Consider the following 20174-nt stretch of genomic DNA (forward strand, 5'->3'; position numbering starts at 1 on the left):
GCGCGTGTGCGTGTGCGTCCGGTGCTTCGCACCGTACTAGAGTATACACCCAAGCATTACTTTAAATGCTTAAAGTGTGTTGGTCCTTATAAATGCCAACTTTAGTTTCTCTTTTTCCCATGTGGGACTATCTTCATTTAATGCTCTTTAATACCTTCCTTTTAAATCATTCCCAAGACACAAAATAAATATATATACATATTAATTTTGAAAATACTTTAACATAAGTCCCATTAGAAATTGCATCAATCTGCGTCTCTTGTGATCAGCCCCACAAGAGCAAACAGTGTCATTATAGGATCCTAGGTCATCCCATAATTTCTTTAATCTGGTGTAATAGGCTGCAACAGTCATCTGTTCTTGAGCAAGACAAGCGATGTCCCTCCCAATCTGAAAAATGTGAGGGGCATTGCTCTGAGAAAAACGATCTCGAAGGTCTTCCCATACCTCCAGGGCCATGGTAGAGAAAATAACACTATCTGCAAGATCTTGTGTGAGAGAATTGAGAATCCATGAGAGAATCATATCATTACATTTTTTCCACGCAGCATAGTCGTCTGGTTTTGCTGTGGCAGACAGCATTGTGGTTGTTCCGTCTATGAAACCCAACTTGGATTTGGCGTTCAAAGAAATTGTCATGGCTCTACACTATGTCGAATAATTATCCCCATCAAGGGGTTTGGAAACAAGCATCATTCCTGGATGATCAGAATGATGAAGAAAAAAAGGATTTGAATATGGATTGGCAGCAACTCTGCCTCCATCAAAAGACTGGGCGTTTGTCATGATGATGAAAATGGCAAAAAAAAAAAAAAAAACAGGGAGCTAGGGTATCATTCCCTGCTCTGATACCATGTGAATAAAAGTAAAAGAGGGAAAAGATTGTTTGCCTTGAAATTGATTTTCATTGACTTACGGTACATATCTTTATACAAGAAAATTCCTACAATCATGCTAGTCTATTCTAGGTAGTCTAAGTACAAAAGGAAACTAAATAACTAATACATTATTCTGTCAATTGAATACCCAAACATTCTGTCCAGATATTAAGCAATATTTGGTCCGGATTTTATGTCAGAACATCAAGCCCTTCTCAACAGCTTCTTGTATTGATGTGAAACCAGGAAAGTATTTAACGTTTTTCTTTCATGTGTTTCAAACAAAATGAGATAATATTATGTCCACTTAAAACAGAGGAGTTTGAACTATTTTCTTGAACAAACTGAATATATTAACCATTAGTAGAACATTTACCTTCAGCGAGCTTCGAAATTAGTTATTGTCACCTCATTTATAGAATAAGTTTCTCCACCTACTACGGAGTTCAAATCATTGGAAGGTCTTCTGAAAATGAAGGCAGGCTGTTTAGGAGAAGGAAGAGTAGTTGCTTCACTAATCAGCATGAGAAGAGCTGCCGACATAGTTGGTCGATCCATTGCATCCTCTTGCACACATAGGAGCCCAACTTGAATGGATCTCAAGACTTCATGGGAAACATATGACTCGTTTTGTAATAACCCCGACCCCCTTTCGAGGGTAGAATAGTCTTTACCACCTATGAGAATGGATAACTAGACGGGAATAATAAACACCTGATTTTACATATGAATTTTTAATTCTTGATATTAAATAACCACTCCAATATTTTATTAAAACACCTACTTTTAAATTTAATAAATTTATATCAATTTAAGTTCCACTTTTATATTATATATTTATATAAAAAATACGATGACCAAATTTTATATTTTTATTCAATTTTATTCTTATTAAAATACCTATTTTATGTTATATTTAAAAACCTTAGCAGCCAATTTCTCCTCTCATAAAGCACGAAACCCTACTCATTAATATATATATATATATATATATATATATATATATATATATATATATATATATATATATATATATATATATATATATATATATATATATATATATATATATCCCTCATAGCCGTCATTCTTCTCCCCGTACCTCATAAGAATTTTTACAAGACATCTCTTCCACCTTCCACTGCAGACAAGGTAACCTCTTGTTCCATTACTTTCTTTTGTATAGACGTCGAATGCACTGTTATTCTTCTATTTCTTTTCTTTTGTTTCTTTGGAGTCTGGATAACGTATTGATTATTATTTTTTCCTTATTCCCTTTTCTAGCCGTGTACGACATAGGAGGATTAGCCTTAACTCTTTTTTTTTTTTTTTTTTGGGACAAACCAACTTGTCCCTTCACCCCTTTTCCCTTTTATTTCTTTTGCTAATTCTTTTTCTGTTTCTTTTTTTTTACTATTACCGTAGCCTCACAGATTGGGTAGCCTTTAAGTTCTCTCATTTATTTTGTTTTTTTTTCTCTCCCTTTTTGTTACTGTACAGTAGCAAGTCCTGCAACCTTTCATTAATTGGATGTTGTCTTATTTTTCTCTTCTTGTCTAGCCTTAGCACCATAACAACTTGCTTCTATTTTCTCTTCTGTTACCATCCGTAGATGAGGGGTGCTGCCCTTAATAAACTTTTCTTACTTTTTTTTTTTTTTTTTTTTGGCCGTGATGGCCACCGTGTGCTTTTAATAATTTATTTTGAGTATATGTATAATTTTTGATACCTAAGTTTATCAAAATTTCAGTTATTAACATGTGTCAATGCTATATTTTCATATAAGTTGACACGTATATACAAAGAGTAAAGGGACTGGTGTTGATTAGTCCTAATATATATTTTCTGGAGTTATTTTAACAACTTATAATATTTTCGGTAATTTATAGGTATATATAAAATAAGGTTTGTCTTCACAGCACATGCAACCTCTTTTCTTATTTTATTAACCACATGAAACTTCATCAAATTACATGACTCCAATAAAAAAAAAATAATAATTCTTATGATAATTGTCTTTATTAAATCCTTTTTCTAATAATAAAAATATGCTACTTCCTACTTAATAGTTTAATTATTATACGGTTAATGTCGTCAGACGTACCTCGGAAATCCATTCTCAATAGGCTAGCAAGACAAACCGTAGTAGTGCCTGGATATTTTTTTAGTGTCGAGTATGTGAGCGGTATTAATTTGATGGAACCTGTATTCAGGTGACTAGCTAGCTGTCAAGGAATTTGCTTTAGTTGCATTCGAAGAGGTAAGGGATCCTCTACCCCTTCTAAAATTGTTTTATGTCTTATTACTTTATCCTTTTATTAGCATTTTTGCAATTAATTGTTTTCGTTCTGTTTTTCAAATTTTATTGATGAATGAATGACTGTTTTAAAAATAGTTTTGAGATGAAAGTTGTCAGCATAAATGTTATTCTTGAAATCACAGTTTTAATAGAAGCTTTGGTTATAAAGGATTTTCTAATTATTAGTAAATTGTTTAGTTGGTTCCCGAGACGGGAAGTTACATCTTTTTGAAATTAATGAGAAAGGAGACTAAAAACCCTCCCCCACGTTGTCTCAAGAGTTATCAAAGGAATGAGAATAATTTATGAAAATGAGATTTTTATAAATGAGGCACGTGTGTAGAGGAGACTATTATTTTGGCCCCAGAGATATTCACAGAGATTTACAGAGTTTAAGCTCGGTACCGTTACTTGGATGGAAGCGCAACTGCTCAAGGGCTTAGAGAAGGCGGAATCCATCCCTATGTCATGCTAAGTGCACTTCGGGTGCGTTTGGGATTGCGATTTCGTAGACAATAAGTGCGATTTTAAACCAAATCGCAGAACATAGATCGTTTGGAAACTGCGTTTTTAAAAATTGCGATTTGAAAACGCAGAAAATCTGCTTTTTCAAATCGCAGATAAGATGGTGCTTTTTTGAAAACGCAGAATTTTAAAAGGTAAATTCGCGATTTTAAAGGTTAAACTGTGATTTTGCCAAACGTTTAACTGCGTTTTTAAAAATCACTTTTTTCAAATCGCACATTTTAAAATCGTTATTTTAAATCGCACTTTTTGAAATCGCAAACCCAAACGGACCCTTCAATTAATTAGCTGACGGGGCAGGGCCTGTGGCCACAGTTTACCTGCCTGAGGTCGCAGTAGACCGCGCAACCCTAGTACACGGGGCGTAATAGTGTACATGGGCCCTAAATATGAGAAGTTTATTTACCAACCAATTGTTTTATGTTTTATGAAAAATGCCGAATTTATATTTTATATTATGGAAATTTCTAATTTCAAGTGTGTTTTTGAATACTAGTTTTGAAGAAAATGAATTTAACTCAACCGTTTTATGGTTGAGGGTTACCTTCCTGAGCATTTCTCGCTCACCCCTTATTTTGTTTTTGTTTTCAAGTTATGAGCAGAGAGACCTAGGCGGCCGGGATGGGATCTATGCTAGCATTAGAATATTGTATCTCAGTTACCTTAACAAGTGCACTTGCACAATAAATTTAGTTTTTCTTTAGATTTTCGATTATTGAATCAAGCATAATTGCTCTTTTCGAAATAACTGTTTCCGCATTTATTAAAGCTCTGAGTTTTAAAATCTTTATTATTTTTGTTTGTTTAATTTATTTAATTCAGCATATTAGCTAGGTTATCTGACAAACCTTACGAATCTTTGCTGTTTAGTGTATGAAATGGACAAACCTAACCCTTAGTGGTTTGGGGGCGTTACACGTTTATTGATGAATCAACTATATCCAGGGCTCTATCTTCTCTCCATAATTCCCAGACCTGTGTGGTTCATGGGATTATCTATAAGAGATCGACTGTCTAAGAAAAGCATGCAAATGCTGAAGATTGTTGTTTTCTGTTACTTACATGCCCTATCAAAGTTTGGGAAGGGTGCTCCCGATAAGAACTGCTATTCTTCGTGCTAGCAACTATCTCCAATACTATGACACCAAAGCTAAAAACATCTGATTTTGTTGAAAATCTTCCAAATACTGCATACTCCGGAGGCATGTAACCACTGCGCGAGAATAACATCATCAAAGAATCAAAGATAGTCTTGACATAACTTCATGTGAATAGTATGAAATGTAATCTTAAACTTTGTGTGGTGCTTAAATTCTATTTTATCTGTATGCAACGTATGCGTTTCTTACAATTGTGTTTGTATATTTGTATTTGATACTTACTATGTTCCTACCACTCTGCTTGTCTTGTCTTGAATTTGATCCCCTTTGAATATACAGGCTACGCCGAAATCCGAAATTTTGGGGTTCATCTCAGCATCTAGTAGAACATTGCTTGTTTTAAGATCCCTATGAATGATTCTTAATCTTGAGTCTTGATGAAGATACAAAATCCCACTAGCAATCCCAATGATGATTTCAAAACGTTTACTCCAATTCAGGGATGAACTTCTTCTATCATCTACAACAAAAATTTGCTCTAGCTAGCTACTCAAAATGTACTTCAATTATATTCTTTTTCACATATATATGTATATATAACAACAGAACATACACCAAATGAAGGCAATAGATTCTTGAAACGGAAACTTACCAAAAACAAAGAAGTCCAAGCTTTTGTTGGACATGTACTCATAAATCAGCATCTTTTCTTCCCCCTCAATGCAACAGCCTAAAATTTTGACAAGGTTCCTGTGTTGAAGTTTTGCAATCAACATGACTTCATTTTTGAATTCTTCTGTTCCTTGTCCTGAACTTTTGGACAGCCTTTTTACAGCTATCTGTTGTCCATTAGAAAATTGACCCTGAAATCATGATTAAAACTTGAGCTTACTCAGAGAAATAAGTTTTAAACAATTAAGCCCAATTTGCAGCTCCTTCAGTAAATCCACTTTGCCCCATTCACCCACAACAAACAAAACTGTGCAAGATATTGACAATGTTATAAAAGAATTGTGACTGTACCTTAAAAACAGAGCCAAAACCACCTTGCCCAAGTTTGTTGGTCGGAGAGAAATTGTCAGTGGCTTCCACCATACATCTTAGATCGAAAAGCAGTAAATCAGGATGTCTACTGCCATCTCCGAGTTCATTAGCCTCTAAAGAGCCTGTAAAAACAGAAACCGAAAACATAACCTAAGGTGTGTTAGTGAGTCCCTTTTCTTAAAAAGTTATTTGCCCTCAATCAGAATTGATATGCACTGGGTAACAACAAACCCTTCTCCAGAATACAACGGAGCCAAGAAAAACCTCTTTAATTTAGATGCGTTTTTGCATAAAACAAAACAAGAACACCCGCAGATTTTTTATTCTAGCAAAAGAGAGACTCGAATTTTTGAACTGGACTATTTATAGTGTCAATTTAGGAGTTTTAAAGTTTGTTCATACTGCTGGATTATTGATGCCATGCACACGTGTGTCTCCAGTGCTTTGCACTGTATTAGAGCATACACCCAAACATTGCTTATTTTAAATTAATCGATAGCTTGGTGTAAGTTTAACTTTTTCTTTTTTTCACGTGGGACTTTCTTCTTCCAAAGCTCTTTAAAATCCTTTTTCATTTCAGAAACCTCTCAAACCTATATATATGGTTTTTGCAACGACTAAGCAGAAAACAGAAATATCTTAATAATACAATGCTAGTGACGTTATTTACCTTTTGCTTTCCTCTTCTTCATTAGCCACATGTAGGCTAGTAAGGATAATAGAACCAAAGCCACTGCAGCAGATGATATTGCAATAGCCCGCTCCCCCTTTTTGCCAAGAGAAGCTTTGGACTTCTTTGTGTTCTTAGCTGAAGGGAAAAAGGTAAACCATGATCCAGAAACTGAAAAGACAAATGAAAACTACTGAAATTTCAAGCAAGCAAAGAAAGGATACCTAATTCACTCGCATCCACACGAACTTTTAGATCAAACCCTTCACTTGTATACGCTGCAATGTCCACCAATTCACCATACCATGTCCAGCAACCAATCCCCTTCCTATCAATATTTAAGCTGAGAAAAGCTGTGCAAGAACAGTTCCTCAAGCACCCCTTCTCGCACTCTTCATCACTCATACTCGTGTCCAGCTGAGACGGGTTTGGTGAATCAGGAATCTTCACACGCCCCACGTTCACAAACCCTTCCCCATTCCCACACATCGACAGCACCAGCTGCTTCCTCGCACACCCCTCAGAACCATTTCTGAGACTCCAGTCCCTCGGAGACTTGGGTTCATACCCTGGCAAACACGTACACTCGAACCTATTCATATTGTCAGGACTGCATATACTATTCGCACCACACTGTCCATACTTGTCACACCGGTATTTAGGTGCCGACCAGAGTTCCTTCCATTGACGATCACTGTCATCCCAAAAAAGTTGCTGGAGCAATCCAGAGTTGTGCACCACTAATCTTGTAATGACTGAAGGGTCATCAAGAAAGTAGGAGTAAGATACCTCCTCCTGATTGCTAACAAAATTGGCTTCATAATCAGACGCGGTTTTTTCTGTTGCTATGACCCATGGCCATGGACCAGTCCGCCATAACGGAGTCGAAGTCGAACCCTTATACAAGAAGAACTGTCGAGAGTCAGCAGGATTTAGCTTATAGATGTAGTCCCCATCTCCAGGGTCATCTTCTGACTTCCAAGATGTTAAGAACCAGTTCATCCCCGTTCTCCGATTCATTCCAACCTTCATGTCTTTAACTGGAAGCAGAGTATCTGTATGATTGTCAAAGCTTTGCCATAACACGTTCTTGTCATTGTCCCGAACCAATACAAGGTTTCCTGAATCTTGAAGCTGAGCTACAGTGGAAGTACTTGTCCCTTGGACAGAAACATTTGTAGTCCATAGAAGGCGGTTATAGCCGTCACGGAGGACAAGGTTGCCAAACTGGTTGATTGAGAGAACTCCAGAGGACCCATTGATAGGATTGTTCCTGTTTGCAACCCACACCACAGTTTGTACCGTCACTTTAACATACCAAATACCCAGATACCAATGGCTAGAGTTGCCGGGGTTGAAGAAGCCTAAGGCGAAGTTCTTTTCTTTGGACATCAAAGATTGGCCATTCTTGATGGATTGGTTTGGTTTTAAGGTGTCTGTGGAAGTGCAAAATGGGAAGAAGAGAATGAGTAGAATCAATGACGAGAACATTTTCTCGGCATCCATGTTTGCGCTGTCTGCTTCCTTTTAGGACTCGTCCTCCCTCCATTGATTGGAACCAAAAAGTTGATTAACAAATACGTGTATCGCTTCACAAACTTACAATTGCGTGTGTGGACTTCCCACTTGACAAATACAACGCCTAGTGTCCACGAAAAACAGAAAAAGTCATTTAAGAGACCCTACTCCCAAAACATCCCTAACCAACGGTCTTTCAATCATTTCCATGAATTTAATAAAATTTGTATGAACTTGAAAAATATTAATATTCAAGATGATGATGAACATCCAGGCCTGATTTTTATTGGGTTCACCATCTGATTGCTTTCATAATTTCATTAAGTACTGTTGCGTGTGTAGACTTTATGTTATGTTGCTGTACGTGTGGCCCAGCCCACTTGACAGGCCTTTCTCTTTATTTGGCCCAACAAAGCGTTTATGCTTTGTTTCTTTCAGTAGCAGTCCAACGGTCCAGAAATACAGGTTTTATATGTCTACTGTCAATCTGCCATATATAACAGACTCCAAGCCCATATCACACTCTGAGGCCTTTACCTACTCGTGTGAAGCACAACCCTTTACACTAAGCCCACCTCTCTCCTTCCTCCTGGAGTCCTGGGTTGCTTTCTCTTCCAGGGTTAATCAAATTGAACAATTCAATGTGATATATATACTTGTTTTTGTTTGGTAGAATTAGCGCGGCGCGTGTTTGATGAAATGCCTAACAGGAGATTTGATTCTTGTAGTGCTATGAATTGCTAGGAACGCGAGACCAAATCAGTTTTAAAATGCACTGCTAATGTTTTGAGTATTGCTTGCCGGGTGCGAAATTTGAGCCCTATGATATATCTTACAAAAACACTGCAGAGCCAGTAAGCTTGAACTTGTTAGCACTCCCTAATTCTGGGACTATCTTATGGTTCCTAATATGTTTAAAGCCGTTGCATCCTAGTTCTCTGATTCAACCCAAGTTTCATTTCTAGCTATTCCTTTGCTATAAAATCTTTATGTTATCGTCTTCTACCAAAGCCTTTTCATTGGCAAAAGCAGTACCAAATGAGGCTTCCTTTAAATGTGGGAATTCTTCAGATATGTTTCCTTCCCAAATAAAATCCAGTAAACGAGTGATAAATTCAGAGGATCATAATGTCACGACATTCGCTTTGATTGAAATCCTCTATTGAATTCCTAGTTAAATCAACAGACTAGTAACAATCATTAGCAAGAAACTGATGTAAACAGCAATTGTCATATGCTGAAGTAGTTCAAATTCAGTATCAGAACAAAAGCATGGCAATGCCTAGTGCAATTAGAAAGTGAGCATAAAAAAGGTTGAATAATCACTTTTTTTTTTTTTTTTAATCAAAATTTGAGTAGCTTTCTTGGAGTTCATAGCCAATGTTAACAAGCCGATCCACATTGCTTAAACTAAGCGTAGGTTGGTATATCTGTTACTTTGTTATGTCAAAGAGAAATAAGTATTTCCACCTTCTAGGGCAGAGTAGTAGCACAAAACATATCACTAACGGCCCTCTAACAATTTAACAGATATCTCTTTCAAATCGGAGTTCATTCTTCCCACTGATGACGAGTCCGTCTCTGGAAGGCACCTTTCTGCATAAAATCCAGGTCGTCCAGGTTGGGGTAACAATGCAGTTTCGCTATCCAGCATCAAAAGCACAGATGACATTGTCAGCCTCTCTTCTGGGCGCTGCTGAACACACAAAAGACCCACTTGAATACATCTTAGCGCTGCTGAGGCGGGGAATTGATTGTCCACCACCACATCCATTAATTCCAAGGCCTTTCCTTCATTCCAAAGTTTCCATGCCTAAAACAATTTCAACTTTCATAGTTATGTCAAAGAACAACAATAAGATTTCCATGTTAAGTCGAAATTAGTTCTAAAAAATTGAAGAGAATCACATTTTTCTTGTACTCACATGTCCAATGAGATTTAGTTTGTGGCCTGGATGAGAAAAACCCCGGTTCTTCTTGCCACTGACTATCTCCAACAGTATGACACCGAAGCTAAAGACGTCAGATTTCAAAGAATATTGTCCATCTATGGCATACTCTGGAGACATATAGCCACTACAGCGGTCGCCAAAGAGATTGATATTAGCAGCAACATACCAAAAAGAAATATCTAAGGCAAGTTTCTATTTACTTACTAGGTTCCAACTACTCTTTTGGTTTTTGCTTCAGTTTGATCTCCACCGAAGATTCTTGCCATTCCAAAATCTGAAATTTTGGCGTTCATCTTACTGTCCAACAGAATATTGCTGGCTTTTAGATCCCTATGGATTACTCTGAGTCTTGAATCTCTATGAAGATAAAGAAGTCCTCGAGCTATCCCAATAATAATGTCTAATCTCTTTTGCCAATTGAGTGAAGAACTCCTTGCTTCATCTGCCTTAAACATTACATCAGATACAATTTGACTTACCATGTTTTAAATGTAATAATGGCTTTACAATTAGCTAGTAAATAGAACTCATTAGACAAGAAAATAATTGAAAGAGATTAAGTGAACTCAATCCTACATTATTTTTTTCATAAATACATAATGCATGCATGTGTGTGTGTGTGTGTGTATCTATGTCTGAGATACCAACCAAAGATTAAGGAGTCTAAACTTCTGTTCTGCATGTACTCATAGATTAACATTCTTTCTTCCCCTTGAATGCAACAACCTAGAAGCTTGACAAGATTCCGATGTTGAAGTTGGGAGACCAAGATGACCTCATTCTTAAACTCCTGCAGGCCTTGTCCAGAATTCTCTCCAAGCATCTTTACTGCTATTTCTTGCCCCGATGGTAGCTCACCCTACAATCATAACAAGGATGTACATTATAAGATTGTCGCCTAAATCCCATCTTCACAGAGAAGATGGTGAACGTCAGTTGAGCCTTAGGGTTGTCTTGCTCTGATAAATGATTGTTCAATACTCCAATCATAATCCATCAAGATATCCATACAAGGAATGAAGTCTCTTCCCTATATAACCAATTTGTAAACTCATTTGACAAAAATATATAACCCAAGTAATGTTCCCCGGAAAGTGCTTACATTGACTTTAAGCTTGCTGCAAAATAATATCTTACCTTGTATACAGGGCCAAATCCTCCTTCTCCAATCTTATTGGTAGCAGAGAAGTTGTTAGTGGCAGCTTCAATGATAGCTATTTCAAGTAACGGGAGCTCCAGGTCATCATCCTCGTTTTGAGCTCCTCTAATGCTTACTTGATTATTTGGCTTGCTGGCTATTTACAAGAAAGCAGACAACTTAATAAAAATGATTTAAGTGACTGGAATTGCCATGAAAATACTAAAATTTGACTATTAAATTTGTTTTGTTGGTTTACCTTCGTTTATTCTCTTCCAAATAAAGAACCAACCAATTGAAGCCAAGAGGATTATTGCCAAAGCCAGTGGTACAGCCACAGCAACTACCATACTCCTCTTCTCCTTACTCCTATCAGCATTTGACCCTAAAAACAAGAAATGAAAAATGGTACAGAATATTGATTCGATGACTAATTCAGTACTAAAATACAAATGGTCACAAGACAATATCTCCATCCCAGCTCCAGGTAACGCCAGAGCAGGGCTGGTTGGAGCCTTTCTTGGGCAAACACAGTGCTTTGGTCTAAGGGTTTACCATGACAACATGGGTAAGAGAAAGTATGTTCATTGGATGTAACACCAAGTCAGAGATCTCATGTTACTAGATTGAGCTGCCTAAATGAGAAATATTATTGAGTAGACTGATATACGACTATCATACAATTGAGATAACGTCGTTCTAGTTGTATGACAGTCTACTAAATAACATTACTCTCCCTAAATATACCAAGGCTCACTACTGAGAAGTAAGGGTAGTGAGAAGCTCAAGCATTCATACCTAATTCTGAAGCTGCCACTCTTACATAGAGATCTTGCCCATAGTTAGCAACCTCTCTTGTATCAATCAATTCTCCAAACCAGGTCACACAGCCATTGCTAGTGCCACTGATTTCCAGTTTAGCATAAGCCACACAAGAGCAGTTCTTCAAGCATTCCACCTCACAATCTTTGATACTCATACTGACGTTTACAGAAAGTTGTGATGCATCCGGCAGTTTTAATCCTGTTAACTTAATAAACCCCTCTCTGTTTTTGCAAATATGTGGATCATCTGGAACACATCCACCTGACCAATCAAGCATTTTCCACTCCTGGGGTGATCTGGGTCTAAAACCACTCAAGCACTCACAATTTGCAATATCTGTAACATTGCAACTTCCATAACTACCACACAGGCCATAGTTGTCACAGCGGTCTCCTTGAACAGTGAACAACAGGTTCCAACTAGGATGCCCATCATTCCATGAGAAATGCTGAACTGAGCCGGATCGACCCAACACAAACCTTGAGGTAATGTTGTCCATGGTTTCATATATATAATATACTTCATCAGCATTAGAGACAAACATGGGTCTGAAAACAGTGTTTGCTGCCAGAACTGGATCACCACTAAATTGTTCCCCATACCAAGAACCACTTCTAAACAGCTTAGTTGATCCTTTTCGAAGAACAAGTTGAGGAAGCCCACGGGGATCAACACTATAGGTGTAGTCTCCAGGAGAGGGATCATCTGAGCTTTTCCATGATCTCAAATGTCGATTCAAACCAGTTTTCAAGTTCCACCCAAGCTTCATGCCAGGCAACAAAGTATCAGATGGATAATCAAAGCTCTGCCATAAGTAGTTCTCAGAGTTGTCATGATCATATTCATCCCCCAAATCTTTCACAATAAAATTTCCCGAGTCTAAAAGCTGTGCACTTGGAGTTCTTGCTGCTCTTGTCGTATTTGAAGACCACACGACGCTTCCAGTTTCATTGAGAAGAAGCTTTCCATCACTACTTAATGTTAAGAAAGCTTCAGAATTCTGAAGAGGATGGTCTCTGTTTGCAACCCAAACTACTGCCTTATCTGGGATATTCTTGTACCGTATCCCTAGATATCGATCACTGGAACTTCCAAGCCTGAAGAAGCCTAGTTCAAACTTTTGATCAGATGAAACTAATGTTTCGTTTTCTTTCAAGGACTGTGTTACAGTTAAGGTGTCCCCTGCATCTGAAACTTCTAAAAATGAAGATATCAAAGTGCAGCAAATACCCAGAAACAAAATACTGTCTCTCAGTCCCTCCATAAGTTTCCTGATCTTTCATTTACTTGCCCGAATAAAACTTGAGTCCTTAAAACTTTTTCGAAGTGTGAAGTTGAAGACTTGAAGGCATGTAATTGGCCTGAAAAGGAAGGCCAATTACATGGGGAGTAGTTGGAGCTCTTAGGCCCAGTCTTCCGTCTGCTGGAAGAGGAAGACTAAATACACAATGAAATCTATACCCTCTTTAAATGTCAAGAAGACAACTAAGAAAAAATTGAAGTTTTGTTTATAAATACCATCTTCGTTTCTCCTGAGTCTTTTCAGCAACCCAACAGCTCCTAAGAAAAGATCGTAGTTCAGTGACAGTAGTGCGTCTGTGATTAAAATCATTATGTTACATATGGAAGCCCGGAAGGAGCTGAGAAGGATCGACGTTTGAAAATGGGAACCTGGGATTAGCTTTCCTCATTCCAAGACCTGGAAGTCACTGGTCGTTGCCCATTGTCCAATAAAAAAATACTTTCCCAATGCCATATGACTGGTGGTAAGAATTAAACAAGGATTAAGGATATCACCATCTGATTTCAGAAATTGATTAGTATTGATAGGTCCTAATCACCCATCAAGTTTACCACTAGCCCTGCAATTCTTTGGAATTTTTATATTGAAAGACGATTAGTACGGATCGAGCATCTCTGCTTTCACATGTATACTGCAATGTGTAGATGACATGCATACGCGCTTATTGCCGTACTAGAACATACACACAAGTGCATGCATGCTAGTATTGCTTGCTTTAAAGCAATAGCTTTGTGTGAGTTAGGTATTATAAATGCCGACATTAATTTTTCTTTTTTCGTGTGGGACTCTCTTCTTCTAAGACTCTTGAAAAACCTTCAATTTCAAATATTCCCAAACCATAAACATACATATATACTAATTTTGAAAACTGATAACATAAGTTCTTACGAGGAGATAAATAGTTTTCAAATGAGGCTTTACTGTAGCATCTTGGTATACTACTAAACACAAAAACTTAAAGTCAACAGGTTTACTTTGGTATGTGCATAATGTGCTCCTCTTCACTGATATCAAAGTATTTTCAACCTCAAACTAACGATGAAGATATTACAGATGTCTTCGTGTCTGCAATGACAAAATGTTTATCTTCTGAGCAATGATACATTCTAAAATCTGGTGCAAAATATTGAATGTAGAGAGCCACATATGTTTTGTGATAAAAATGTACAGAGTCTTAATCACACTTCTATCTACCCTGTAACATTGTTATAGTTACTTCGTTCGTAGCATATTGTCTTTTCCCTGTTGATGATGAGTCGGCCTCTGCAAGAAACCTTTCTGTGTAAAATCCAGGTTGTTGAGGTTCGGGTAGTGAAGCATCATCACTGTCTAACATCAAAAGAACAGAGGACATTGCAGGCCTGTCTTCAGGGCGTTGTGCAACACACAACAGGCCAACTTGAATACATCGTAAAATTTCAGATTCAAGAACCGGCTTCTCCATCAAAGCATCCATTAGTTCCATGATCCTGCCTTCATTCCATAATTTCCATGCCTAGATAAATTCCAACTTAGAAATTCAATAGGATAGAGAAAATAAAAAATGCTAATACAAAAAATAAATGGTTTAACAATCTGAAGGAGGAAAGTTTTCTGCTCCAAACTCACGTGTCCTAAAAGGTTGTAGTCATGATCAGGATGATAAAATCCTCTATTCTTCTTGCCACTCACTATCTCTAAAACCAGTACGCCAAAGCTAAAGACATCAGACTTCAAGGAAAAGAGCCCATCTATTGCATACTCCGGAGACATATAGCCACTACATGCAATCAACAAAAGGAAATGACATTAGCATAAGGTTGTATTATTTGAGAGCTAGAGAGCTAGAGAGAGATAATGTTGTTGTACATACTATGTTCCAATGACCCTAGTTGTATTCGCTTCAGTTTGGTCACCTCCAAACGTTCTTGCCAAGCCAAAGTCTGATATCTTGGGATTCATCTCACTGTCTAAGAGAATATTACTAGCTTTAAGATCCCTATGAATTATTCGTAGCCTTGAATCACGGTGAAGATAAAGAAGTCCTCGAGCGATCCCGACTATAATGTCAAAACGCTTCCCCCAATCAAGTGCAGTGCCTCTTGTTTGATCTGGTCCAATTTATGTGAAATCAACTTTGATATTTCTAATGCATAATTACGAGAGATTTAAAAAAATTGAGTGGCTAACCGAATATGTATAAATTTAAACTTCTGTTAGGCACATATTCATAGATCAACATCCTATCTTCTCCGTGAATATAACACCCCAAGAGCCTAACAAGATTTCGGTGCTGAAGTTTTGCGATCAAGATAACCTCATTCTTGAACTCTTTCAGGCCTTGTCTTGAGTCTTTGGAGAGCCTTTTCACAGCTATTTGTTGCCCAGTTGAGAGCTTACCCTGTAGTTAATCAAGGATGTAGTTCAGCAAACAGGAGATATGGGTGTGCAGCTTATCATCACTAAAATGAAACAGTTGAGAAGAATTGAATTACTTTCTTTTCGTACACTACAAATAAGTTCGTAGATGTACTGTGAAATTACCTTGTAAACAGGACCAAAGCCTCCTTCACCAATCTTATTTGTGAAAGAGAAGTTGTTAGTAGCAGATGCAATAGTATGGAAATCAAAAAGAGGCAGCTCTACGTCTTCCTCTGAAACACTTGGCTTGTAATCTTGATTTGGATTATTTATTCTCAGTCTCTGAGCTGTCAAATTAGGAAATCATTAGGGAAACTACACACATGGATTGGTTTGCTAACACATGCATATTAAATTCAAGTTTGACAAACCAAATGAGATATTCGATTACACGTTACAGCATCAGGTTTGTTTGATTTATCGAAAAAGTTACGGAATGTAAAAGAACCAGAAGAAATGTAATCTCTTAGGATCCTAAGAGTTAATAGTTTAACAAAATCAGTATCCAACTGTCTCAGAGCTTTTGGATCAATGGTTAGGCCACCACGTCACAAGTTTGAGTAACAGAGCGTAAAATTTTCACACTATTAATGTATATATGTTTTGTTTCTGCCTTACCTTAATCAAGGCGAAGGCTTTGTATATATAGAGTATTCAATCACAAGGATAATCATAACACAGAATATTTGAATTGTAAATTCCGTTTACAAAAGATAAACTATCCAACACCTCAACAATGGATGTTCTCATTTATTTCGTTTTTGTCTTGGACTCTTTCATGATTGTGTTTATCTGATGCTGAGGTTTTTATTTGTTCTACATGATCGTGAGTAGTTTGAATTGTTTTGGTTGGATGAGATGATATCACAGAAATAATATCCTTTAACACGGAGAAAGCAACCTATAAGCTAGATTGAAATGTCTTGGTATTATTTATGGAGAAATGTTACACTTATTTACACTTTTACAAAGAAAACCTTACTAAAATGACATGACACTTATTCGTTAGTATTCATAGCATTTTTTTTTATTAATTGTTTTCATCATCTTCGATGAATAAGCTTCAAATACGGCCAGGTATCGTGTTAAGTCATTAAATATTACGTGTTAACATTGCAAGACTCCAGTGAGATTGCTCACCAAAATATTGCAAAGAAAAAAGAAAAAGGAAGCTTTGCTTTGATCTTTTTCAACATGATTGCGGGGTCCAAAGTTGTTTAGAATGAGTTTTGGTCATGTCCAATTCTATGACAGTGGGACTTGTGAATATAGAATGAGGGGAGTTGGTGGGTTACCGTCAGTTTGGTCAACAAAACATTTCCTTAAACAATAATTAATTGGTAACTAAACTGTTTAATCAAACAATTCAGAGATCGAGCATAAAGCACTTTAAATAAATAAATAATTACCTTTGCTTCTGCGAATCATCTTCTTCCGTATGAAAAACCAGCTGACTGAAACCAACAGAAGAACCACAAAAGCTACTGATGATACCGAAACGATCGCCACCGTTCGTTTGTCGTTGTTATTGGACCCTTTAATTAAGCATCCACCACATAAATATTCCAGTAAAGAGGAAAAAAGATAAAGAACGTTAGACAAACTTTCAGTCTTTTACGGGCCTACCATACTTGTCCTGGACTAGAGCTTCGAAAGCACAATATAAAATAAAATAAAATAAAAGCAAAAATAATAAATAAATTAAAAAGATGAAAAGAAAAGACCATGGCAAAGCATTTTCCACACCTAACCCCACTGCCACAAAATGCTAGGAGTCTAGAACCTGTCCGTTACAATGCCTCCTCACTTTGATTGAGACTCGTGCATTGAAAATTTAGATCCTTTAATTACCTTTAGACTTTGGTTATTGGTGAACCAATTAATTATTTAGTATAAAAAAATTGTTAGAATATTAATTAAATTATTAAATATATATTTAGGAGTTTAAATTTTTAGAATGAGTGGTGATTTAACAAGACATTAATAGAAGTCGTGAATTTGAATCATGTCTATATAATTAGCCATACAATTAAATATTTTACGTATTGGACCCTCACTTATTAAAGAGTAATGCTAAAAATCACATTTTTATTCTATTACTACTCAACAATGTTGTCTTAACTAAACCATAATCATTGTTAAAAATAAAAAAATAAAAAAATGAAAGTTTTCAGGATAATTAATGATTTAAAATAATATCAGAAGAACTACATTTTACCTTTAATCTACCGCTTCATGAGTAATGTCCCCATAATCTTTAAGTTGGTTTAATGTTCCCTACTAACCTACCATGAGAAATGAGAATTACAATGTCTCATTTGTTACCCCTAAAAAGACAAAAATATCCTTAAAAAGACATTTAAAATCCAAAAAAAAAGACCCCCGGACACACCGCTGGTAACTAGGCCATGGTGGCATGGCCGTGAGTTAATTTTTTATAAATTTTTTTCTTTTGATTTTTAAGGATATTTTTGTCTTTTAAATTTTTTTTAGGAGTATTTTTGTCCTTCTAGAAAACAAAAGAATGACATTACAATTCTCAATAGTTAGCATCACTCAATTGAGAATATTATAAATTGAATGGTAGATTGACGGAGCAGTAATAAGTTTAGTTCTCATGAGAATATTCATATTGGATATGGCAAAACTATTTGAAACGATCAATTATGAATGTAAAAATGAACACATCAGATGGTAGAAGAGGAAGAAGGGTTCCAAAAAAAAAAAAAAAAAGAAGAGGAAGAAATGTTCAATTATGTGTAAATAAATACCTTAGTTATCATCACTCAATTCAAAACTAATGCTAAATTAATGGTCTAATTAAGTGAATGCTTGGATTCATAACAAAGAGACATACCAAGTTCAGAAGCAGCCATCCGAATAAACAAATCTTGCCCACCTTCATCGTACTCTCTAATATCAAGCATCTCCCCGAACCAACCCACACACCCACTCCCGTCAGTTTCAGCATAACCCACGCACGAGCAGTTTCCTAAGCAGGCCGCCTTACACTCCTCCGACCTCATCGCCGTCTTGCTAATTAAAATCTGCGAATTATCAGGCAACTTCAGCCCGGAAAACTTCCTGAACCCCTCGTTTGCACTACAGTTTAACGGAGTTTTTAGGACGCATCCGCCGGACCAATCGAGCACGTTCCAGTCTTGTGCTACTTTTGGAGTGAACCCAGTTGGGCAATCGCAAGGAGGGGACGGCTTGTCAATGTTGCAAATGCCATAAGGACCGCAGTGTTCGTACATATCACATTCATCTCTCTGCATAGTTACTATATTCACCCAGTACTTGCCGCGCTGGCTCCATGTGAGGTGATCAATCGAGCCCGCCGACTGGTTCACCACGAACCTTGAGATTATAGAACTGTCGTTGTTTTCGTAGGTGTAGTAGACAAAGCTTGTGTTGTAAACGAAGATTGGTTTAAAGACCGCGTTTTGGTGGAGCGGCGAATCTCCGCCAAAACGAACCCCATCCCAAGGCCCGCTTCTATATATAATCTCACTTCCTCTGCGAAGAACAATCTGCGGGAGCCCACGAGGGTCTAGTTTGTAGGTGAATTCTCCCGTTGATGGATCTTGAAGACTCTTCCATGAAGTCAGGAACCAGCTCTGGTTATTTCTTAGGTTCCATCCAAGCTTCATGCCTGGTAGCAACGTATCGCATGGGTGATCAAAACTCTGCCAAGCATGGCTGGAATAACCACCATCGTTAAGCACAAGGTTTCCTGTGTTTAAGAGCTGCAAGACGGGATTTTTTGCCGATGAATTTGCAGCCCAGATGGTAATGCCGGAATGGCTGTTGAGGATGACTATGTTTCCGGTGGAGGTGATATTGAGGACGCCGGACGAGTCCGTGAGTGGGCTGTCTTTGTTGGCAACCCAGACAACAGTTTGCTGCGGGACGTTCTTGAACCATATTCCGGCGTAACGGTTGGTAGAATTCCAGGGACTAAAGAAGCCAAATTTGAATGTTTGGCCTGTGGAAACGAGAGTTTCACCATTGTCGTCTTTGAGAGTTTGGCCTGGAGCTAAGGTGTCTAATGTCTTGGAAAAGGAAATAGAAGTGAAGCAGAAGAAAATGGAAAGAAAGAACTTCATGGGTTATCTTATCTCAGCAAGAATAACTCAAATACACTGAACGTTTGTCTGCATTTGTAATCAACAGAAGAAAGATATTCGAGATCAGGAAATTGACTCGTTGAATATGAAGACAAAGGTAGTTAGGAAAGGAGACTATGACGACAATATTAATATATTATACAAGCCGGCGTTATGGACCCTCAAGTCAATGGTTTGTTCAGCAAGAAAAAAATGGGCTGCTTTACTTCTTGCCGGGATGATAACGCTATTAAAGCTTTGGTTTATAAATCTTTGGAGTTCTCTTACTTGTCCTCTGTATGCTTGAGGGGTTTTTCTTCTATATATGTCTCAAAGCCATTTGGCAGAGCAGACAAAAACTATGGAGAGGTATTTGTGCTTGGTTGATTTGATCAAAGAAGCTCAAGCATGGG

At 37.3% G+C, this 20174-nt stretch overlaps 3 protein-coding genes across 3 annotated transcripts; all 3 read right to left on the reverse strand.

The window, feature by feature from the left end:
* Positions 1-4622: 4622 nt before the first annotated feature.
* LOC133868335 (G-type lectin S-receptor-like serine/threonine-protein kinase RKS1) lies at positions 4623-8177 on the reverse strand. The gene is made up of 6 exons (XM_062305190.1): positions 6741-8177; positions 6517-6654; positions 5826-5968; positions 5455-5665; positions 5085-5322; positions 4623-4915 (listed from the first exon to the last, which is right to left on the reverse strand). Exons 1-6 carry the CDS (start codon positions 8020-8022, stop codon positions 4717-4719), a joined length of 2211 nt encoding a protein of 736 aa, XP_062161174.1. The 5' UTR covers positions 8023-8177; the 3' UTR covers positions 4623-4716.
* A 1307-nt stretch (positions 8178-9484) lies between these two features.
* LOC133868333 (G-type lectin S-receptor-like serine/threonine-protein kinase At4g27290) lies at positions 9485-13681 on the reverse strand. Its single transcript, XM_062305187.1, has 7 exons — positions 11923-13681; positions 11384-11509; positions 11124-11281; positions 10635-10845; positions 10191-10428; positions 9960-10110; positions 9485-9847 (listed from the first exon to the last, which is right to left on the reverse strand). The coding sequence occupies exons 1-7, from the start codon at positions 13211-13213 to the stop codon at positions 9539-9541; spliced, it is 2484 nt and encodes an 827-aa protein (XP_062161171.1). The 5' UTR covers positions 13214-13681; the 3' UTR covers positions 9485-9538.
* Positions 13682-14318: 637 nt separating this feature from the next.
* On the reverse strand, positions 14319-19847 carry LOC133868334 (G-type lectin S-receptor-like serine/threonine-protein kinase At4g27290). The gene is made up of 7 exons (XM_062305189.1): positions 18510-19847; positions 17062-17187; positions 15776-15939; positions 15422-15632; positions 15105-15342; positions 14861-15011; positions 14319-14747 (listed from the first exon to the last, which is right to left on the reverse strand). The coding sequence occupies exons 1-7, from the start codon at positions 19759-19761 to the stop codon at positions 14439-14441; spliced, it is 2451 nt and encodes an 816-aa protein (XP_062161173.1). The 5' UTR covers positions 19762-19847; the 3' UTR covers positions 14319-14438.
* Between the last annotated feature and the right edge of the window lie 327 nt (positions 19848-20174).

This window comes from Alnus glutinosa, chromosome 5 (assembly GCF_958979055.1).
Source record: "Alnus glutinosa chromosome 5, dhAlnGlut1.1, whole genome shotgun sequence".
NCBI lineage: Eukaryota > Viridiplantae > Streptophyta > Magnoliopsida > Fagales > Betulaceae > Alnus > Alnus glutinosa.